At 38.2% G+C, this 22,480-nt stretch overlaps 2 protein-coding genes across 3 annotated transcripts in view; both read left to right on the top strand.

The window, feature by feature from the left end:
* The window catches only part of LOC133534850 (facilitated trehalose transporter Tret1-like), a 36,442-nt gene extending 27,043 nt beyond the window's left edge, over window positions 1-9,399 (top strand). Inside the window, exons 6-9 of the mRNA XM_061874145.1 lie at window positions 112-287; window positions 4,773-4,968; window positions 7,721-7,904; window positions 8,547-9,399. Of these exons, the coding sequence (XP_061730129.1) occupies window positions 112-287; window positions 4,773-4,968; window positions 7,721-7,904; window positions 8,547-8,729 (739 nt within the window). The 3' untranslated portion in view covers window positions 8,730-9,399. The remainder of the gene's footprint in view (window positions 1-111; window positions 288-4,772; window positions 4,969-7,720; window positions 7,905-8,546) is intronic.
* A 2,263-nt stretch (window positions 9,400-11,662) lies between these two features.
* LOC133534848 (pro-resilin-like) lies at window positions 11,663-22,445 on the top strand. 2 transcript variants are annotated; one of them, XM_061874142.1, is made up of 6 exons: window positions 11,663-12,156; window positions 13,206-17,660; window positions 18,069-19,223; window positions 19,871-19,919; window positions 21,108-21,143; window positions 21,811-22,445. In XM_061874142.1, exons 2-6 carry the CDS (start codon window positions 17,652-17,654, stop codon window positions 22,395-22,397), a joined length of 1,836 nt encoding a protein of 611 aa, XP_061730126.1. In that variant the 5' UTR covers window positions 11,663-12,156; window positions 13,206-17,651; the 3' UTR covers window positions 22,398-22,445. The 2 variants fall into 2 exon arrangements, with proteins under 2 accessions (XP_061730126.1, XP_061730125.1); XM_061874141.1 differs by having other exon boundaries at window positions 19,871-20,060.
* Window positions 22,446-22,480: the final 35 nt, after the last annotated feature.

Here is a 22,480-nt window from a genome sequence, read left to right as displayed (position 1 = left end):
ACGTTTGTATGGAGAACCGAGCTTCTTGCGGATTCTGTTTGTTGAAATACGTCTTAAAAACGTCACAGACCCGTTTTTGTATATTAAATAATATGTAAGTATAAATTTTAGGAAGTCGGGCGCGGAGGCACCGGAGTCGGCCCCGCCGAGCCTGTTCACGCGCGAGGTCTTCTTCTCGTCTTCAGTCATCAAGCCTCTCATCGTGGGCTTCTCGCTCCTCTTCTTCCAGCAATTCAGTGGGATCGACGCCGTCATATTCTTCACTGTTGAAATTTTCCAAAGTGCAGGTTAGTTTCGTTTCATTTCATTTACGAAGCTACTATTATAACTATTAGGTATAATGGTGTCTGTCGGCCAAGGGACAAAAGTGACACAGTTTGTTAGAAGAAATGTTGTACCACGTTTTACTAACATGCTTAGTAGTTGACTCGCTACAGGCCTTATAACCACAGTATAAGGAAGGTGTCTTTATAACTACTTACCACAAAATGCATATTTGTTTAATTTAAATAGGCATGGTCGGTGTCCCAACTTAAGTAACCAAATAGCCATACTAGTTAGTAGAAGAGTGGATACTTAGGTTAGGGAACCAACTGTACCATAAAACCATAGTTTTGAGAGTGACTAAGGGGACCGTAACTATGGCAACGCGTTACAAGATAAAGTTGATTCACCCTTATAATTTAAAAACTTGTTGATTATCCGGGGTGTAACAACAATAGTGGGGATCCGCTTAAAGGTATATTCGGTATCGTGTTCTGATTAGAAAAAAAGTATTTAAAAAAATCTAGACGCGAAAAAAAATTTCTTTAAAAAAAAAAACTTGATACTTTTCCTAATCAGAATACGATACCGAATATGTCCTTAAACGAATCCCACTATTTTTTATACATTTCCTAAAAAATTATACTCATTGCTGATGAATAGCTTACCAGCCTAACTACCTAGATAGTGTAAACCATTTTTTAGGGTTCCGTAGCCAAATGGCAAAAAACGGAACCCTTATAGATTCGTCATGTCCGTTTGTCTGTTCGATTATATCACAGCCACTTTTTTTTGACATACTTTACGTACGTTTAGTTATTCTAGTTCGTTGCGATGATAACTGTCATCTCAATACAGTTTTGCGTTTAACGACAGCTGTCACCAAGCTAAGTGAAAAATAGACCGCGGGCCTGGAGCATATTTCGTCAGTCATCGCCTCCGGGCTGATACTTTGTCAGATGATAGTTTATATGCTGTTTTAAATGACGTTCTTACACTTCTTCTTACCACCGCGATATCGATATACCTAACCGGCTGACGATTTTTTTAAATTAACAATAGCAATCACCTGACAAAGTATCAAACGGGAGGCGATGATTTTTTTTTACGTGTTTCGGTGCCTGCCACTCCTCAACCCACCAACGGAGCGGCATTTGATGATGGAAATATGTTCCTGGGTTGCGGTCTATATGATTCTTCTACCTTCATAAGTATAATTAAGTTGTCTCTTAAGGCTTTTATTGAGAAATCAGGCTCAAATTAGTGCCAAATTACCTAATAAGGAAATGTAGCATTTGTTTAGGGCACCACGAAAAAATAGTAGGTACATATCTAAGGTGAGACGAGGAGGTGAGGATAATCTCCAAGCCTCTTTGCAACTGCAATTAAGTACTATGATTGCCGGAATAACTTCGCGGCTCCACTTAAACGTTCAACAAGGAAGCGTTATTAGCTCACAGCTCTCGTGGACATAATTACAAATGCCTCTTTAAATACCACAGACAGGTAAAGCAAAAATTCAAATGTTTGTGTGTATGTATTAAACGCTACAAAAGTGCTGGAGTAAGGGGTTATAGGTTGAATCATTTATTCCATTACTTATACAGATAATTTGGCACGAACTGGCCGCGTAGCCAACATGCAAATCGCTTACGCTCCGTAGCGATCGAAACGCAACTGTCACGGTCGCACTAATATGGAAGAGTGATAGAGAGACACAAAGCGATTCGTTGTCGAAGCGACAGCGATTGTCACCTTGGCTAGGCCGGCAGTTCTCATAAACACCGGCTTAAACCGAAATTAATTTTAGAAGGTTTTGCGCTAAGTAGGTACATGATAACGGTTTAGAAATTTAACCGGTTTCTGAGACTTGCTTGGAACCAGTTTATAAAATACCGGTAAATACCGGTTTATTTCGTTTTTCCTCCTAACTTTTATAAGAACACGGACGTTTCAAGACCTTTATTATAACCTACAAAAACCGGTTTATTCGACGAGCGACGAAATGGCCGGCCGGCCTGGTTATGTGCCAAGTAAACATAAACACCGACATAGGAAAAAACCGGTTATTATTGTTCTAAACCGGTTAAGTCATCCACTATTATTTCAAGATTTAGGTTAGAATCAAAATATAGTCACAATAAAAAAATACAATCATTATAAATACTTAAGAATTAGGCAATACATAAGCAATAAACTTAATTATAAATTATACTAAACCTAAACTAACCCATAAAAGGTGCAAAGGTGCCCATTACGCTTGCCGCGTTTATGTGTCTAACCGCGATGGACAACCTCTGCGCCAGGAACGACCCGGAGCGGGGGTCGAGACCCCTCTCCCCCAGGCAACGCCCCAGCTCCCCGAGAAAAGTTTTCGCTTCCACGCACCAGCACCCAGACATCTCCACAGCAAGGGGAACGAATAAGTAGCTTGATAACCCCGAGTACTTGTCCCTCTTTAAGGACGCTGACTGCTCAGCGACTGCTCCTGCCGACCGCACAGTGCGGCCAAGGAACGTGGTGGCGAATGTGCTGACGCAGATGGCGTCCCACAAAAGGCTTACCTTACGTTTCTCCCACGGCACCAGAGTCAAACCGTCCGGCCTTTTGCCATCTGACCGACTATGGAACGGCGGCTCCAGCACACACGGGACATTGGCTGACACCAGCGCCCTTCGAACAATGTCATTCAACGTATGGTGCCGTGGGAACCTCCCCGCCCCCGGCTACAGCTCAAAGTATGGTGCTCATTGCTCTCCACCATGGATCCGCAGATGCATAGATGTAGTTGGAAAACATCGCAGCAGGGTGCCTAAGTTCGAGGAGGGAAGGGCGTGCAGGCAATTCCCAGATTCTGGCGCCGAAGCCGCGTTCAGCCTGGCTCTGTCTGCACCAGAAGCTTTATCTAAAAGACAGTCAAACAGACTCTTAATACCGACTTCGTCCCACAAGCGCTGACGAACTGACTGCTCAGGCACTGACGCACCCGGATTGAGATCCTCCCAGGCCAACAACGCATCGGAAATGAAAGGTATTTCCGATAAAATCTTAGTGAAATTGTCCACGGCCCCCGCCGCCGACGCCAGGTAGGCACACATCCCGCACGCGCCGTATGCCAAGTCCGCGACTTTTTATAGGCAACGAAGCCAAGTCCCACTGGTCCGGATTCAAATAAACATTCAGCACACTACATTCAGCACATTTCTTCACCACCAGACCGGCTAGCATGAGTTGCGTTCTCGCGCGAGAGTCCAGCCATACTTGAAGTCGCGCTAGATATATGGAGTCGCGCGCGAGAACGCAACTCATGCTAGCAGGTCTGGTCGAACGAGTCCATGTGGCTAGGGTGCTGCCAGGCAGGTACAGAACGCAGAAAATACGTCACCTTGGGAACGGCAAAGCAAGACCGGTTAATTTTGCAAGAACTATTCTCATAAAAACCGGTTTAGAAATAACTGTTTTTGGAGAGAAACCGAAATTTAAAGGTCTTGCGCTAAGTACATGATAACAGTTTAGAAATTTAACCGGTTTCCGAGCCTTGCTAATAGTGCTTTATACCAAAGTACCATTCCCGAGACCCGCCATTTTGAAAATGGAAAAAAAATCGTACAAAGCGATCCACCCTAGTTTCTATGTAAATTAGTCAGCTATGTCAGCTAAAGCAATTTGTGATATTATACGCTAAATAAACGAACACATAGTTTGCCAACTCATTCTTTTTGATAACATAAACGTTTACATCAGAATAAGGTACAGCGGTAAAATCATTTAATAATTTGCCAAACCAACTAGTAATGTCGATTGCGATTAATTCATCAATTTTTATTTTTAGTTATAGGCGTATACGACTTTATTATAGAGGTACATTTATTTTAACGCAAAAAAAAAATACTTTTGTCAGGGTACTAATGTTATTTAGACATTTCGTTTTTCATCGAGTGTCAATTGAAAAAAACGTGTGATCAAGCAGTCCATTAGTAGTCATCATCAAACGGTGGTCATACATATATTTTGTTTTCATTTGTCTTTTTTATTCCCGAAAGTTAATTAACATTGGTGATACAAATGCTCTGAATCCATAAATACGCTGGGATCCATCTTGTCCTGTATTCGAGTACTTAAGCAACAGTCAGATTAGACTACAGTTTGCTTATTTCCGGATACACAGATAACATTAGGTATGTTACCTGTTTTCATAAACATCGCATCAATTGCATGAAGATAATGGATAACGGAATGAAGGATACGAAAATGTGTGAATATTTTTGGACACTTTTTCACCGTAACCGTTTTGTTTAATGATCGTCGTAATTAACAGTCGAAACCAAATCTGTAAAAGATAATTAAGTGTCTATAGATCATGTCATTCAAGACGACGCGTGCCTTGACTCGTAATGTCATGTTATTAAGGGTTAGATTTGACAAATCGGCGCGTCATCGTGGATGACACGAACTATAGACTTATTACCTTATTAGTACTTACATGATATTTTTATTATTGTCCCCAGGAAGCACTCTGAATCCTATGATGGCGACGATTATAGTCGGCGTTGTGCAGCTGGTGTGTAACGGAGTAAGCACCATGGTGGTGGACCGTGCAGGCCGGCGGCCGCTGCTGCTGTTGTCTGGTGCAGTTATGTGTGCCTCCATGTTGGCCATGGGCACCGCTTACTACATGGAACTGCAGCATTCGGCGTGGCTTGGGTAGGTTATAGTCTTATTGTTAACAGGGAGTACTCAAACTCAATGACGGCGACGATAGTACCCTGTGTGCCTCCATGTTGGCCATGGACGTATTTTGAATGGGGCACTCTGGAGCAACTGTAGTAAGCATGGCAATGGTGGAATATATCCCTACGTCCCTACTACGATAACACTACACTAGACCCTACTCATAGTGTTGTGTTCCTGTCGATGAGTAAGGTTGCCAGAGCTCAATGAGGGTGCGGAGTGTTAAGGTCGGCAACGCGTATGTAATTCCTCTGGAGTTGCAGGCGTACATAGGCTATGGCGACTGCTTACCATCAGGCGGGCCATGTGCTTGTTTGCCACCGGCTTAGTATAAAAAATAACAATAATTTAATAAATACAAAAGTAACTGTCTGTCTGTTTACCTCTTCACGCTTAAACTGCTTAAGTGATTTAGATCAGACTTCGAGTAGAGTATATACGAGTATGTATATGTGTATATAAGAGTATATATACTCAACTCGACTCCGTCTACGTAGAATGATGATGATGATGATTGATGAAAACTAGGTATAGGTATGTCCTTTCCCGGACTACTAACTGTCTTTAGTATTGATAAAACCATGCAGTGGATCAAACCTGAATTAATTAACGCCTTTTCCTTTACACTGAGCAAATACTAGGATATCGCCTTTGTGCTATTCAGTGCTCTGGTACATAATATTATACTGGTTTTGAATAGGAAAATTAACGGAAATATATACCTGCGCTAATGGAGGTAGATAAACCTGATACACTCTGATTACAACTTACACTTACTCCGATTACAAAAGTTATTTGTCCTGAGGACCTAGTCAAGATGACAATCGTACCTCAACAGACGTCAAAAGAAAAACAAAAATAATATATATTAAAACTTTATTTACAGTACATATGGGGCTACTTTATAGCACTAGTGCGAGAAGTAGCATATTACGTTACTGTGTCGAACATTTAAAGGGCCATATGTACTGTAAAACGTTGTACGATACATGTGCGAATAGGTAATTCGCAACTCGTGTCGATTTAAAACACTCCCTTCGGTCGTGTTTTAATTTATCGCCACTCGTTTCGAATTTCCTATTTTTCGCACTTGTATCGTAATGTACTATTTTAACAGCACAGATCCATAGATAAGTGGTTAATTACAATTTGTCACAATGTTAGTACAATTTAAAAATATAGGGTCATTGTTTACATAAAAAATAATTTTGAATAATTAGGGTTCCGTAGCCAAATGGCAAAAAACGGAACCCTTATTAGGGTTCCGTAGCCAAATGGCAAAAAACGGAACCCTTATAGATTCGTCATGTCCGTCTGTCTGTCCGATTCTGTCACAGCCACTTTTTTCCGAAACTATAAAAGCTATACTGTTCAAACTTGGTAAGTAGATGTATTCTATGAACCGCATTATGATGTTTACACAAAAATAGAAAAAAAAACAATAAATTTTGGGGGTACCCCATACTTAGAACTGAAACTCAAAAAATCTTTTTTCATCAAACCCATACGTGTGGGGTATCTATGGATAGGTCTTTAAAAATGATATTGAGGTTTCTAATATAATTTTTTTCTAAACTGAATACTTTGCGCGACAGACACTTCCAAAGTGGTAAAAAGTTGGTCCCCCCCTGTAACTTCTAAAATAACAGAATGAAAAATCTAAAAAAAATATATGATATACATTGCCATGCAAACTTCCACCGAAAATTGGTTCGAACGAGATCTAGTAAGTAGTTTTTTTTAATACGTCATAAAAATAAAATAATTTTTTTTTTTCATCAAACCCATACGTGTGGGGTATCTAGGGATAGGTCTTCAAAAATGATATTTAGGTTTCTAATATCATTTTTTTCTAAACTGAATAGTTTGCGCGAGAGACACTTCCAAAGTGAAAAAATGTGTGTCCCCCCCCCCCCTGTAACTTCTAAAATAACAGAATGAAAAATCTAAAAAAAATATATGATATACATTACCATGCAAACTTCCAACGAAAATTGGTTTGAACCAGATCTAGTAAGTAGTTTTTTTTAAATACGTCATAAATGGTACGGAACCCTTCATGGGCGAGTCCGACTCGCACTTGGCCGCTTTTGTAATATTAACATCAAGAGTCACTTATCCCTCCGGTAGACTGCGACATATTGAGGCCTAATACTTACAAAAGGGACTATCAAGCTTCTCGCCAATTTCAGTTATGGCGGAGGATGGAAGAATTGGCAGATGCTATGAAAAGTCACGTGACTTTTTCCATACATTATTTAAATTTTGATTGGCGTGATTGTTATCTTGACTACGACCTCTTTGTTTCTAGCGTGCGACAAGGGTTGCATTGCCTAACAAGTAATCTAACTATTCTACCAACCTATTGTCCTCGTAAACTGATTTGTTTGATGCGAATACACACTTTAACAATATTTTAAGTGATAAGTATTAGGCATCGAGTGATTCCGAATAGTATATTATCCAAAACATCATTAAACACGTGACCATAACATACATTTTTTTATGTTTCTATGTAGAATTTTTAGGATTTAAAGGATCGAAGAGTAAGATGTATTTTTAGAATCTTGACCGTTCTAAGGTTAAAATAGGAAATAGGACTGACGTTATTATAATTGCAGCGTAACTGTGTAGATACATTTATATACCTATATGTACATGTTTTCTGTTTACATATACCCTGTGTATTATCGCAAAGATGGTCAGAATCTGGATTGTTTTACAGGTACCTCCCAGTGGGTAGTTTAGTGGTGTTCATGATTGGCTTCTCGCTCGGGTTCGGCGGGCTGCCCTTCCTGCTGCTGGGCGAGTTGTTCCCCGCGCACCACCGCTCGCAGCTCTCCGCCATGGCGAGCGCCGTCAACCTGCTATCTATGTTCACCGTTATCAAATCTTTCCATGCGTTAGAGGTAAAGTCAGCAAAGCTATTAGCTTAGCACCCCTGCATACTACTTAGCTCTCATTTGTGTAACAAAACATGCATCTTTAGGCCGTATTTACATCATATATGGCGGTATCTGTATAGTTTTTGAGATGTCCGAATGTTACTTAAGATCTCTTTTTACAATTCGGACATTAACTTTACGGGATTTAATCGCTTTGTCACCTGCTCCGACGATTCGAGGACGGCATTGTCCCCGTGGTCTCGGAGAAAGATTTTTTTTCTAACGATTTCAGTTCTGCTTGACACAAAAGCCATCGATACGATAGTGGAAGGTAGAAAGTCATTTGGCTTAGTAGGTTTGTATCCTAATAAAGGGATGAATTGACTGTGCTAATTTTAATTGCAATTTTTGTCTAAGATCCTCAAATGTAGCTATTTAAAGCAACGTTAAGCTCCTTGTACAGTCAGCCAAGAAAGTGGTTTACCACTTTTCGACTCTATTTGACACTTGTCAATACTACTTAATCAATATTACTTAATAGAGTCGAAAAATGGTAAACCACTTTCTGGGCTGGAAAAAAAAAAAAAAAAAAATTACTAATAAAAAATAAAAAATATTACTGCGGCCGATTATTCCAACCAACCAACTGTATTTTCCTTTTGTCAGAGTGTGCTGACATCTGCCGGCACCTTCTGGATGTACGCGTGCTTCTGCGCGCTGGCGTTCTTCTTCGTGCTATTCATGGTGCCCGAGACCAAGGGCAAGTCGCTGGCCGAGATCGAGGAGCACTTCCGCGGTAACAAGAAATCCGACGCGGTCAAATTACAGAAAATCTCCACTATAGCGTAGGGACGACATACTAGGAAATAAGTAGGAAATGTTATTGATGGAAATTATACCATTAGCCTAGCGGCCCACCATACCTACAATAAATATTGGTAGTCAAATTTGAATCAATAGTATTAGAGAATAGAATTGAATTTGTTTTGATATAAATTGAACGATTTGAAATAAAAGCCCCTGTTCAATTTAATATATAATTAAATGTCATTGCAAGTAGGTAACTAATTAGTACTAGTATTAGGACCGGGGGACGCTAGAGGTTACATTTTTGTCCGTTTACTTTTGATAGGTATATGGAAGTTCTTTAATATCACAAAGTTAGGTATTATATAATACAATATAAATCAACCTTATAACACACCTTAAACATTTAAAAAAATCATGAAGAATACGAGTAGAAACAACAGGCGAGAGTTGAACTATTTGAAATCCGAATGATGAATTGTTCACCTTTTATCAAATGTACTTTAATTTTACAATGGTATATAGATTTTCAGACCGTGTATTATAAATTAATTTGTTTGTTTTCGAAGTTCGTTTGGTATAAAGTTATGTGAATCGAAAATTTACTGTAGAAATTAACAATTGCGAGTGTGAATGATAGGAATGTAATTGTATCTGTTCACGGCCATTATTGAGTTTCGTTCTCTAAAGTACCTACAGTATAAAAATAAAAGCGGCCAAGTGCGAGTCGGACTCGCGCATGAAGGGTTCCGTACCATTTATGACGTATTAAAAAAATCTACTTACTAGATCTTGTTCAACATTTTACCACTTTGGACACACATTTTACCAATTTGGAAATGTCTCTCGCGCAAACTATTCAGTTTAGAAAAAAATGATATTAGAAACCTCAATATCATTTTTGAAGACCTATCCGTAGATACCCCACACGTATGGGTTTGATGAAAAAAAAAATATTTTTATTTTATGACTTATTAAAAAAACTACTTACTAGATCTCGTTCAAACCAATTTTCGGTGGAAGTTTGCATGGAAATGTATATCATATATTTTTTTTAGGTTTTTCATTCTGTTATTTTAGAAGTTACAGGGGGGGGGGGACACACATTTTTTCACTTTGGAAGTGTCTCGCGCAAACTATTCAGTTTAGAAAAAAATTATATTAGAAACCTAAATATCATTTTTGAAGACCTATCCATCGATACCCCACACGTCCCATACGATTTGATGAAAAAAAATTTTTTTTTTAATTTTATGACTTATTAAAAAAAAAAAACTACTTACTAGATCTCGTTCAAACCAATTTTCGGTGGAAGATTGCATGACAATGTAAATCATATATTTTTTTTAGATTTTTCATTCTGTTATTTTAGAAGTTACGGGGGGGGGGGGGGAGGGGGACACACATTTTACCACTTTGGAAGTGTCTCTCGCGCAAACTATTCAGTTTAGAAAAAAATGATATTAGGAACCTATATATCATTTTTGAAGACCTATCCATAGATACCCCACGCGTATGGGTTTGATGAAAAAAGATTTTTTGAGTTTCAGTTCTAAGTATGGAGAACCCCCAAAATTTATTGTTTTTTTTCTATTTTTGTGTGAACATCTTAATGCGGTTCATAGAATACATCTACTTACTAAGTTTGAACAATATAGCTCTTATAGTTTCGGAAAAAAGTGGCTGTGACATAATCGGACAGACAGACGGACATGACGAATCTATAAGGGTTCCGTTTTTTGCCATTTGGCTACGGAACCCTAACAACAAAATACAATCTAACTGCATAAAATGCTTGAATAAATTGAGTACCACAATATGAGTATGCACAATACGATTTTTCAGTGAACCATTTCAAATAGAATTTGTATTCAATTTCTAAATACATGATACCTATTAATTTAATATATATAAAGCGAGTGAGTTGCACCGATATTATCTATTTCCTAAAACGTTCCTTACGCCTTCAGGGTTTATAAAATCATTCACAGTAAAATCTTCACTTAATGGCGTACAGGCCTAAAGGTCGTAAATATATAAAGGACATTTTTTAACGAGTGTTGCAAATTAAAAAAAATGTTAAATCTTATTTGTTGTTACGTACATACGAGTACACAATGGTGAATTTTGTTTATTATAAGATATAAAAATATGCGTAGTATGTCAATCTTTAAGATAATTACAAAAAGTCGGTAAAATAAACGGTTATTTTTATTATTCGTTTGAAGAGCGTATGAAAAGAGACTTGAGATGAGAAACACATTCTCTGTGAGCAAATTAGCCTACCTGTCCAACAGGTCAATTCCAGTTTCAGTTATTAGTTGCTTTTCCAATATGATACTGATATAATACTGTTCTTTCAGTATCACATTGGAAACAGATCTAATAACTAAAACTAGAGTTGGACTATAATGAGCAGATTGCTCTAAATCATTTTCCGCTGAAATTATATTGCATGGGAAGTGGGAAGAACAGATATCTACTGAATATTGTCTTCGATTATCAAGATAGTTATGCTATACTCATGAAATAAAACTGACAGGAAACGTTGGGATGTGTTTTAAATTCATTATACGCAATATAATCCGTTAAAATAGTAATAATATTTGCTGATCTCTGTTGGTGCAATCTGACCCACAGTAAGTTTGCTATGATGGAAATCCCTCTAACTTTAACTGTTAGTATATTAACACCTTCGCTTCGGAAATTAGTGTAACTCGTAATTAAGTATACTTTGCTGGCGTCTTTCGAGTTGGACCCAATGCCACAGCGAAGGTGTTAATGTCGCTGCAATTGCATTCATGCCCCCAGATGACCTGGATATTTATTGTGTTGTTCCAATTCCTGTGACAGAATAAATTAGTTATCTCAAATAGATATTACATTATTCCTTACATTATACACGAAAAACAATATAAATGGGGCATTTTGTGTTGAATTTTTAAACGATGTTATCAGTTTTTTTGCCCTTGAGTCAGAATAGTTTGGTCCAGTATATAAACTAGTATTCAGAATTAGATATCTCGGGTACTACTGTGTAACAAGAATATTAGCAGTCCCAGAAATTTGTAAATATTTAAGACTGACTATCTCCATACAACACCGAGTTTCTTGCGTTCCTTTTTACTATTTCCCTATTTTAGTTTTAGACGTTTAAACATGCCACCTACTGCAATTTTATAATTTCTAAACGTAAAATTCGACTGTCCTGGTTGCTGACATATACACAAAAAACAAATCAAAGCGTAATAATAGCATTTTTTATACAATAGAACTACCAAACCGCACACATCTTTCAGATTAAGTTCCGTCCGTTACGTTTTTTAAATTCGCTTTTAGCGATGCGACCGATTGACACTCGCAAATTCCATAATTTGACTAAGTATACAGTAAATGACGTCATAGGATCGACGTTTGTGAGGCGGGATAAACCTAGGATAGACAGGGAGAGATCTGCACTGGAACTAGGGTTGCCAACTATTTTTTGGTGGAATATAGTATTTTCCAGAATAAGGCATTAAAAATATAGTACATTAAAAAAATATAGTACTTTTAGTATACTTACTAGCACTCTGTTAAGATTAGTTATGGTAACGATTTTAGAGCAAAAATGTAAAATTGATAGATTTAGTCGTTGAAATTGTACTCCTTTTGTTACGTAATATCTAAATAACAAGCATTGGTTTCTATTAGCACGTCTTCTCATCTTGCCTTTTAATAATGAGGTCGCAAGCGTGCGTCCCCGGTAATATGTGACGAGAAGGGACAATTTTTAAAAATTCATCAAAAAAGTATGGTAGTAAATTATACAAAATGATGTATAAGAACAGTTTTAGCAAATGTTGTAGATTGTTTAAGTATCCAAATTACGTTGAAATTAAGTCGATTTTCAGAGAAATTGTCACTTATTTTGAAGTTAGTTCTGGAGAAAATTGATTACGTCTAACTTTCATTCAAATAACTAAATTCAAATTTATAATAACAAAAATGTAGTTTATTAAAGTTGAAGTACAGGATATGTGTAATACAAAATTACCATTTTTAGCAGTCCAAACTTTACGAAATTTACAAATAAGATCAACAAAATCGGTGCTTTACGCGCGTTTACCTAAACTTCCACCAGAAAAACAATCATTACTAATTAAATGAGTCTATTAAAAAAAAAAAGATAACAAGACGCGCTAATAGAAACAAGTACTTGTTATTTCTAATAGTTAACAGAAGTTGTACAATTTCATCGATTAAATCTATGAATTTGACATTGTTGCGACTAAAATCGATAACGGCCTCTTAACTATTCCTTTTGTGTAGACCACTCTCTGTTGTCAAAATCATCCTATTCCTAGACTCCAGCTATCATGCCATATTGATTATCGATCTTGAACAAATTAGAAGGATGTCGGAAATATAGTATTTTAGCGTACTATATATTTTTTCAACAGTATATAGTACAGAGAGCCAAAATATAGTACAATACTATATAATATAGTACGGTTGGGAACCCTAACTGGAACGGAGCCGGTGCACGGTGCCCGCTGCCGTCTGCTAAAAACTTAAATCTCTCCGAGGGAAAGTACACGACGTATATCTCTACGACGCCGAATAGGCAGCCATTTGAGTTGGGAAAGATGAAATGTGGTAAAATTTACATAGGCCAAAAATGTATCTGATGCAAACATTTTGCAAACGAAATCTACTTTTGTGACTATATATGCGGTCAAAGAGTCCAATTTTATGTTTTGAAATTATAAATAAATAGCAGTTACGTGGCAGTTTTCATACGAATATAATTAAAGTATAAAAATAATATTGAATGGCAATCTATAATATTGACGATTATCGGGGCGTTGTTTGGGGGCTGTCAGTCTTTTTTATTTTTTATTTACTAGACTTAGCAATCTTCGTGTTCGTAGGAAACACGAGTGCGTATTATTTTTAGGTGGGAGTGGGAGTAGGACAGAGACAGAATGAACAGATTACCCTGGTTACACATTGATTTGTGTTTATTGAGAGTTCATACATTTGCTACTCTAATATACACTTGCAATAAACACTACTTAATCAATGTGTAAACATGCCGCACTCTGAAAGCCAGCCGCAATAATCCCGCAACCATCCTTAACGTTACCCATTTATGTTACTAGGAAAATAATAAATAGTAACTGTAATTAAAACTAAAATGAATATAAGACCAATATGTACAAAAGAAATGGAATTAATGAAATGAAATGAACTAATTTCGGTTCTTATTTTATGATGTAAAATTGTACCGGAATGACAGAACCCGGCATGTATGTATAACTGAAACCGTCTCAGGCTCTTTTCTAATTTTGAATACCACTTGTAGTAAATAAGTAGTGCAAAGTAGATCTGTGATACTTTATTTATAAGTGTAAGAGCGAATGTGAGAAGCCGCAAGAATAAAAAAAAATAAGCAAACAAAATGTTATTATTATTCCCCAGTTGTACATTGGTGTAATGTTAGGTTAGGTTAGATGATAGGTAATGTAAAATCTACAAATGAGTACAAGCAACTACAAACAAAGGGACAATTAGTAAACTTTAAGACAAAGGTAGACGATTGCCCCGAATTTTTTAAATTAAGTATTATAAGAGTTAGGAGCATTACAAAGTATGGAATTAAATAAAAATGGTGTGTCATGGAACTCTCGCTTGGAACGAAGTTACGAAAGGGCGGTGACGTGTTTATGTTTATTGTTATGCTTTGCTATACGTATGTTATGTTATAATATCCTGATCCTCATTTTCATTCTCCTTCTTTCTCATTTTGTCGTGACGAGTTTTCGTGATGACAAAATCTTACACGTTTTTTCGTCTAACTGGCTGGAGAACCACACACACACACACACAGGACTGCCAGGGAATTAGAGGGGGACAAAAGGTATTAGGAATGCCGCGCGGAACTTACAAAAGAAGAAATGGTCATTGCGTGGGTATTTATCTTTATTATCTCATTGACTCTGAAAATATACTTCTGTTTAAAATTTTTGCTTGTCAAATTCCTCGCAATATCACAGGGTAAGAATATATAACTGAAAATAAATGAAAGTTTTTTTTTCTATTGAGCCAACTTAAACCTTTTAAGGTTTTGATTGAAGTTTGCCCTCGCAAACTTAAACAAACTTATTTTCTGTGTGACGTTTTTTCATCGCGTTTGTCCTTGATTCAAATGGGTAAACATTCAATATTGCGTTAGCCCTCTCTTAAGCAAACGTCAATAAAGGTTATACTAATTATATATTTATAATTAATTATTTCTGTTAGCCACGATATTGATATCGACTGAACCTAGCTTCACTACTTTTTCTATTGCCTACCGGTCATAGTTCGTCATTAATTGTCATAGAGATTACCAGATTAATTAAATAGAATGCTTCGTAATAATTATAAAAATTTAAAAAAATAACTCCAGACTGAAATATGGTGCGTAATGGTCTGTAATTTGACGAGGTTCTTCATACAGGAGATGAATAATCACCCGGTCGGCGCGAGACTGATGGCTAAAAGTAAGAGGTGAAGTGCAACAAAATAATGTTCACTAGGGTAACCACAAATATATGAATAAAAGTAGTGTCGAATGAATTTGGTGTCGAGGTTTTAGAAGGGGTGTAGATGGGAAAGGGAAGTTTGGTATCTATCAAAGGCAGGGCGTTTATAGAATTGGGTTCTTAGGAACTGGCTTACTGGTTAGCTAATTTGCAGTTTAGCACTTTTTCTACTGATCCTGAAGACATGAAAAGACAAATTAGCTCCTGCTTGTTTACGACAATATAATGTGTGTAACAAAGTTACACATATTATGTTGAATATTATATTTACATCTCTAAAACTTCAAATTCTTAACAAAACCTACCCTATTACCACAACAATATCTAGAGGTTTTTGAAATGCCATAGTCAACACCCAAATATACTGTATTTGGGTACCGTTGTGGTCGGATATACCCCCAAACATTACATTTTGTTACAGCGGTGAATAAACGTTTTCTTGTCACCCGTTGGCATGGTTACGGTCACCTGGGTCACTCTTCTTAAAACTCTGGTTTAAAAGTACATATTTTAAAATAACGAAACATACATTTTCTTCTAACAAACTATGCTACTATTGTCGCCTTGCTGACGGGACATAATTACAACAAAAAAAGTTGATACACTCAGAATTTACATTTGCGGACTCATTTCGCAAAAAATGGTTCGTTTGGTGATATGATGAGATATAATAATCTAGTCATATATAGGGATCCGAACAAATACATATATCATGTCGCAATGTCCATGATGCACTCGCAGCCCTAGGGCTCCGCCGCCGTTGCGTCAGCGCGTCACGACGCTAACTAGTGAGGATGGCACAGATCACATGCGCTCCATCACGGATTTCGATACCGTTTGTAATTGATGGCACCGGCCCACTGACGTGATCATTTGCTTTATTCGAGACCTGAATATAGTTTAAGTCTAATCGTGGTAGCTTAGACTAAAGAGTGTTCACGATAAAACCTGAACATGCATGCTCATTATAGTATGTTTTCTTTTACGGGCTAATTTTGAGGACACACTTTTCTAAATGAAAAATTAAAATAACACCACGATTTTGTTACTTACACATTTTATTTAGCTTCACTGCGTATACAATGTGTTGCACTAGCTACTGAAATTTCACTGGGTACACGTTGTATAGGTCATACTAAGCAACTTTTACTATGGGACCAACCCCGAAATCGCGAAAAAAATTTGATACTCATACATTTTGTCTGGCTGATGTTGATATCTATTCTTGCAAGGGAGAGTAATTTTTTTTTATCGCGATTTTGGGGTTGGTCTCATAGTAAAAATTGCTCAGTATGACCTGTACAACGTGTTCCTACCCCATTTTCAGTGACTGGTGTAACACGTTGTATGTCTTCTATTTTCGTATCTTATAACTAAAATTTGAATCACTTCCTGGTATCTGATATAGTTGAAATATGGAGTACTACCATAATTCCGATGACAATACAATAAGACGACCTGTGTGGCCTAGTGGGTAGTAAGTAGTAAGTGGGTCTTCCTAAAGTGTGTGTTATATGTATTATACCTATATATCGTTGTATATAAGGTAAAGTAAGGTACCTATATTTGACATTTTATGTAAGTTATCAACCCATTAGTTTTGGGTGTGTCGCGTTAAAAAGTGTGTAAGAGTGGATCAACGAATTGAACTAATCCAATTTACGTACTTAACTTATATTAAACTCTATTACTTATCAGTTTCTAATGCTCTCACCATATCTCACCAGCCATAGCGCGGCTAAAAAGCGCACCTATTTATGTTGTGTTCGTGAAAAGCCATTGTTTGACTACCGTGAAAGTAGTTGAAGGTAACCCTTTAAAGCTGTGAGCGGTGCAACTTTGCATTACTACGCTGAGCAAGTAAAAGTGGAACTAGATTCAAATAAGATACACACTTCTATGAAAACACCACCGCCTCTAACCCATCTTCTCAACTTCTCATCCTCCTCCTTTCCGGTTGCTCCTAATACGAACTGCCTGTGGGCTCGCACAAATATAGTGGTGTCACAAGCGCGTTGTCGGTCCTACAATATAAGTAAGTCATTCATTTACGAATGTAACACCGCTGTAGACTGTAATTATTTAATATTCTGGTCCTTTCTGCACAGATATATTAGATATACACGTATATTTATTAGTATTAGCGCGAACAAGGACTCCCACGGCGCAGGCGCCGCGGCCATAGTCAGATGCACGAAATTAAACGCGACACGAGCGCGTGAGGCTCTTGCATTACCACTGATATCACGCTCGCCGGCCGAACTATATAAGCTCCGGTCCTGATCGTCAAACTTATTCCTAAGCTAAATCTTATTAAAGTAACATCTCCAATTAATTCATATATTACATAAGAATAATATTAGATATATTCATGAAATCGCTACAATAGTCAACGATGATTTTAGTAAGAATTTTAATTATCTATACAATAGTCTCGTTATTTTTAAACTATAAAGCCATACATTTTCATATAGTTTAAAAAATAGAGTACATATGTATAGTTAACTTTCTACATATACTTAATTTATTTTCTAAACATGTGACAGATTACTTTGTATTTAATTATAACCTATTTAATGTAGTAAAAAAAGCACTTTTCTTAAAACACGCTTTTACCTGTAGATGGTGGTTAGAATCCTAAAATGAACTTTTAAATGAAATAATCTGAACATGATCTAAAATATGAACCTTACGCTCTTAGAAGGAAGGTTCAAATTGTGATGACCATTTCTGTTTGAATTTATTCAGTTTTTGATCTCAACCTTACAGACAATTTCATCAACAGTGTATTAAATGATTGATTCGATTTCAGTGGGTTATTTGGCTTAGCGCCCTTGCATTGTCAACGACTAAATGCGAGCCTCCAGTAAACAGCTACCTCCCGCCATCTTCCGGTGGTAATGGCCGACCATCTCCAGAGTATGGGCCTCCCGGAGCTAACAACGGAGGCCGTGGTAATTCCCAAGATCCTGGTGGTTTCGGAGGTCCTGGAGGCCGCCCGGATTCTGGAAGACCAGGAAGCCAAAATCAGCCTAGCGACTCTTACTCGCCCCCAGGGCAATTTCCATCGAATAAATTAGACACACAGTACGGACCACCTTCAGCACAAGGTCAGGGTCGTAGTGGACCTGGCTCTCCTCAAGGTGGTTCTGGAGGTAGCCCACAAGGTGGGTTTGGAGGTAGCCCACAAGATGGTTTTGGAGGAAGACCATCTTCTCAAAGTGGTTTCGGAGGGTCATCGAATAATTTAGATACGCAGTATGGACCACCTTCAGCACAAGGCCAAGATCGTGGTGGACCTGGCTCATCTCGAGGCGGAGGAGGCCCTCAGGGTGGTTTTGGAGGAAGGCCATCGCAAGGAGGATTTAGTTCCCGGCCACAACAAGGACAAGGAAGCTTCAACATTCCGAGTGCTGAATACGGTGCCCCGGAGCAGGGGCCCGGTTCTTTTAGCAGGCAAAGAGGTCAACCACCGCAGCAAGGACAAGGGGGGTTTAACACCCCGAGTGATGAATATGGTGCTCCCGGGCAGGGCGTTGATTCGTTTGGACAACCAGGAGGATCACCTTCAAGTGCAGGAGGAAGGCCTGGAGGTGGTGGACGACCACAAACAAGCTACGATGCTCCAAATCAGGGATTAGGTCAGTCATCTGGAGGTGGGAGGGCTGGAGGACGCGGCGGTCAAGGAGACCAAAGCCAACGGCCCGATAGTTCGTACGGCCCACCTGCTAGTAGTGGATTCCAACAATCGAATAACCAGTTCGGTGCTGGAGGTTCACAAAGAGCACCGGAATCTTCTTACAGAGCTCCGAACGCTAACGGACCGCAGGGTGGATTCGGAGGTCAGCAGTCTGGTGCACCCTCCTCGTCGTATGGGGCGCCTGGCTTCGGCGCTGGTGGTAGTGGAGGTGGTGGTCGAGGTGGTTCTGGCAACGGCGGGTCTGACTTTGGCGATAACGGATCTGATGTAAGTATTTTTATATTTAAAAAACCATAACCACCTTCGTAAGTAATAATATCAGCTTATAATCATTATGAAGCAAAGTATTAAAAATGTAATAGATAGATAGCATTTATTGGTAAAAATAATATTTTACATGTAAAGTTAATTTTAAGTAGCAAAAATCTTACTATATTCCGTATTTAGAAAGGCAACGGAATTTATATTTATGCCAAATTTTACAGCTCTTATGATTAAACGAGTGCAAAATAATAACCGACCGTAACTAGATTTTATCTGAACGTTACATATTTGCAATAACTAAAAAAAATATTGGCATGCGTCGAATTACGCTAATGTTTGCTGAAAAATTGTATTTTTATTTTTTGTCGGTTTCAAGTTTCAACGGCGCTTAAATATTACTAGGTACTAAATGAAATAACAGGCATGCTTCTCCACGAATCTTCTAATACGCCAATTGTCTCGGTTCTGAGCTAATCTCATCCAAAAGTGACCCGCGGGTTCATAGATATAAAATAAATGGTGTAAAAATATTTTCCTTATATTAAGATAGCTCGTAGGCACGATTGCGTACGTATACGTCCACTATAGTCATATGTGGCAAAAATATTTGCGTAACCTGTAACTGACATTTACACAAACTTTTGTTTTAGGAGCCCGCTAAATACGAGTATAACTATGAAGTGGACGATGCCCAGACAGGTACTAAATTTGGTCATTCAGAACAACGCGACGGCGACGTCGCCACCGGGGAGTATAACGTAGTACTGCCCGACGGCAGAAAGCAGGTCGTGGAGTACGAGGCGGGCCTGCAGGGATACAAGCCTATGATCCGATACGAGGGTTCGTTCATTGCAAGTATATTCTCATAACACCCTGTGTTTGTTAATTCAACTTATGAGATGAAGGAACTAAGTACTATAAACTTGTTTATACGCCCAACATAAAGCTGTTATCCCCCTTACGCTCACATACTTGCAAGCGTGGCAAGTACGGAACGAACGCTTTATGTCGGACTTATAAATGATTGATCTAACTTGACTGGTGGGGTAGGGCCTACCGTGAATATTGAAAATAGTCGTCCCTGTCTCACGAATCATGCGATGTTTCCGGTATTACGGGCACCTAGTAACTCTACATTTCTAGATAGATATTACAGATACAGCATACTTGTTAGCAAGAGTTCTTATAGCTTAAAATATGGTCCCATTTGGAAGAAATAATACAACTTGGCAAATATATCTAGCTTATATAGTTACAGAAAATTGAAGTAGAAACAAGTCGTAAACTGATTGTTTACGACTCCCCCCTTTTGTATCTCAGTTTAATTTTTTTTTTTTTATATATAACAATTCATGAAGCTATAACATATAACATACTAGTATAATATTATAATGAATAACAATATACTATATCATCATCATCATTCATAAAGCTTCATTAAATTGTCTATAATACCTGTCTTGTTGTTAGAGCTTATAGTGTTCAAACTATGCGTAAGGTTTGAGTTAAAATTTGAGCACATTATACAAAACAGTGGCTCCTAGTACTGATGTCGGATGGCAATTTAGTCATCATTTTAATGATTTACGCATCGGATATTTATAATTTTATCTTAGATATAAATATAAGATGTGGAAGTCACAACTTTATTTAATTTATTTAATGTCATAAAGTAGTAATTCTGCTTTGGCTTAAACTGTAAATTTTGTTTTAACTCTAGTAAATATAGGTCAAGCAAGGTTACAAAACTTTATTTTTTTACCTACACAATTTTAACTTTTTTATTTTCTGAGAACAACAACTACCCCCACTTTATATAAAAAGATAGTAAAAGCCAAACAGCGTTCTTATAGTGAAAAATAAACAAAAAAATATGTTGTCTATCAGGTGGAGCAGCCGGCGGCGGAGCCGGATTTGGCGCGGGTAATCTGTTTAAATCTTCCTGATAATTTAATCCTATTAATAATATTCTGTCTGTTATTTTCTTGTAAATAAACGTTTACTTTATTTTACTCGTATAAGGTATGTATTTTGTATGTAGGTAGATGCATATAAGTAGGTATAGTGTAGTCTCCCCAGAAGAGTGTCGTATGCTTAATTATTAGTCCTCAGCTTACAGTTTATGTAATGATAGTAAAACTTTAACATCACACAAACCTAGGCACCACCATCAAAGTTACGCACAATCGAAGTTACGCTCTCATTTTAAAACGATGCTGAAATATTTAAATAACATATATATCTATGTCTGAAATAAGTTTTCGTCGCTAAATATTGTACCTATTACAAAGAAAATTAAGTGAGTAAACGTTTTTTGATATAAAAACTCCCTCTCTATTTTCTTTGCGTACAGAGAGAGACATAGTAATACGAGTTTGTTACTTAAATGTTCATGCCAAGTTTCATGTTTCGGCATGTTGTTTTAAAATGAGAACATCACTTTGATTATATGGAAGTGACCATAACCGCTTCAATTCAAAGTAAAGCGCGTTCTTACGCAGACGATTGGTTTGCGTTAGTGCTAGTGAAAGAACTCACAAAATCCTTTCCAGAATTAATATATCTTTGCATTTATACTACCTACTTTTAGGCGGAGGTTCCGGCGGTGGAGCTCAAGGCTACCCACGCGGCGGCCCAAGCGACGGTGGCCGCGGGTTCTCTGGTGAGAACGATATTGGCTATCCGCAGGGCGGACGTAGCCAAGGAAATTCTGGGTTTGAACCACAAGGCAGCCAAGGTGGCTCCCAGGGCTACGATGACCAGGGAGGCCAAGCAGGATATCCAAGAGGAGGACCTGGAGGCGGTAGAGGCCAACAACTTTCCGAAGATCTTAGGGTCCCTCAGAGGCAACAGAACGGTCAGGGGAATGCTGGGTACCCGTCCGGTGGCCCCGGGACGAACGGGTTGGAAGGCTTGAATGGCGATAGTGGTTACCCTAGCGGTAGACCTCAGGGCGGTAGAGGATTTCCCAGTGGCGGGCAGTCGGGAGATGAAGGATACCCCAGCGGTGGTCCGAGCGGCAGAGGACAGGGGGGCTTCGGCTCTCCGGATAGACTCACTGCTGATAACGGATATCCAAGAGGTGGCAGCCAAGGAAACAGGGGACCAGGGGGTCGAGGCGGAGACGAAGGATACCCCAGCGGTGCCCCTAACGGTCCAAGGGGCTCTGGATATTAAGAAATACTATAAAAACATATTATGTACATTACGCTTTCATAACGTCAAACGAGGCTAGAAACTAAGAAGCATTGTAAATAAAT

The sequence above is a fragment of the Cydia pomonella genome, chromosome 2 (genome assembly GCF_033807575.1).
Source record: "Cydia pomonella isolate Wapato2018A chromosome 2, ilCydPomo1, whole genome shotgun sequence".
Lineage (NCBI taxonomy): Eukaryota > Metazoa > Arthropoda > Insecta > Lepidoptera > Tortricidae > Cydia > Cydia pomonella.
This window is presented reverse-complemented; position numbering and strand designations above follow the sequence as displayed.

What these genes read in the sequence shown, in the direction of transcription:
- LOC133534848 (XM_061874141.1), top strand. An exon ending in TTGGCGATAACGGATCTGAT is followed by an intron (nt 19,224 to 19,870) that starts GTAAGTATTTTT and finishes CTTTTGTTTTAG; the next exon opens with GAGCCCGCTAAATACGAGTA. An exon ending in GCCTATGATCCGATACGAGG is followed by an intron (nt 20,061 to 21,107) that starts GTTCGTTCATTG and finishes GTTGTCTATCAG; the next exon opens with GTGGAGCAGCCGGCGGCGGA.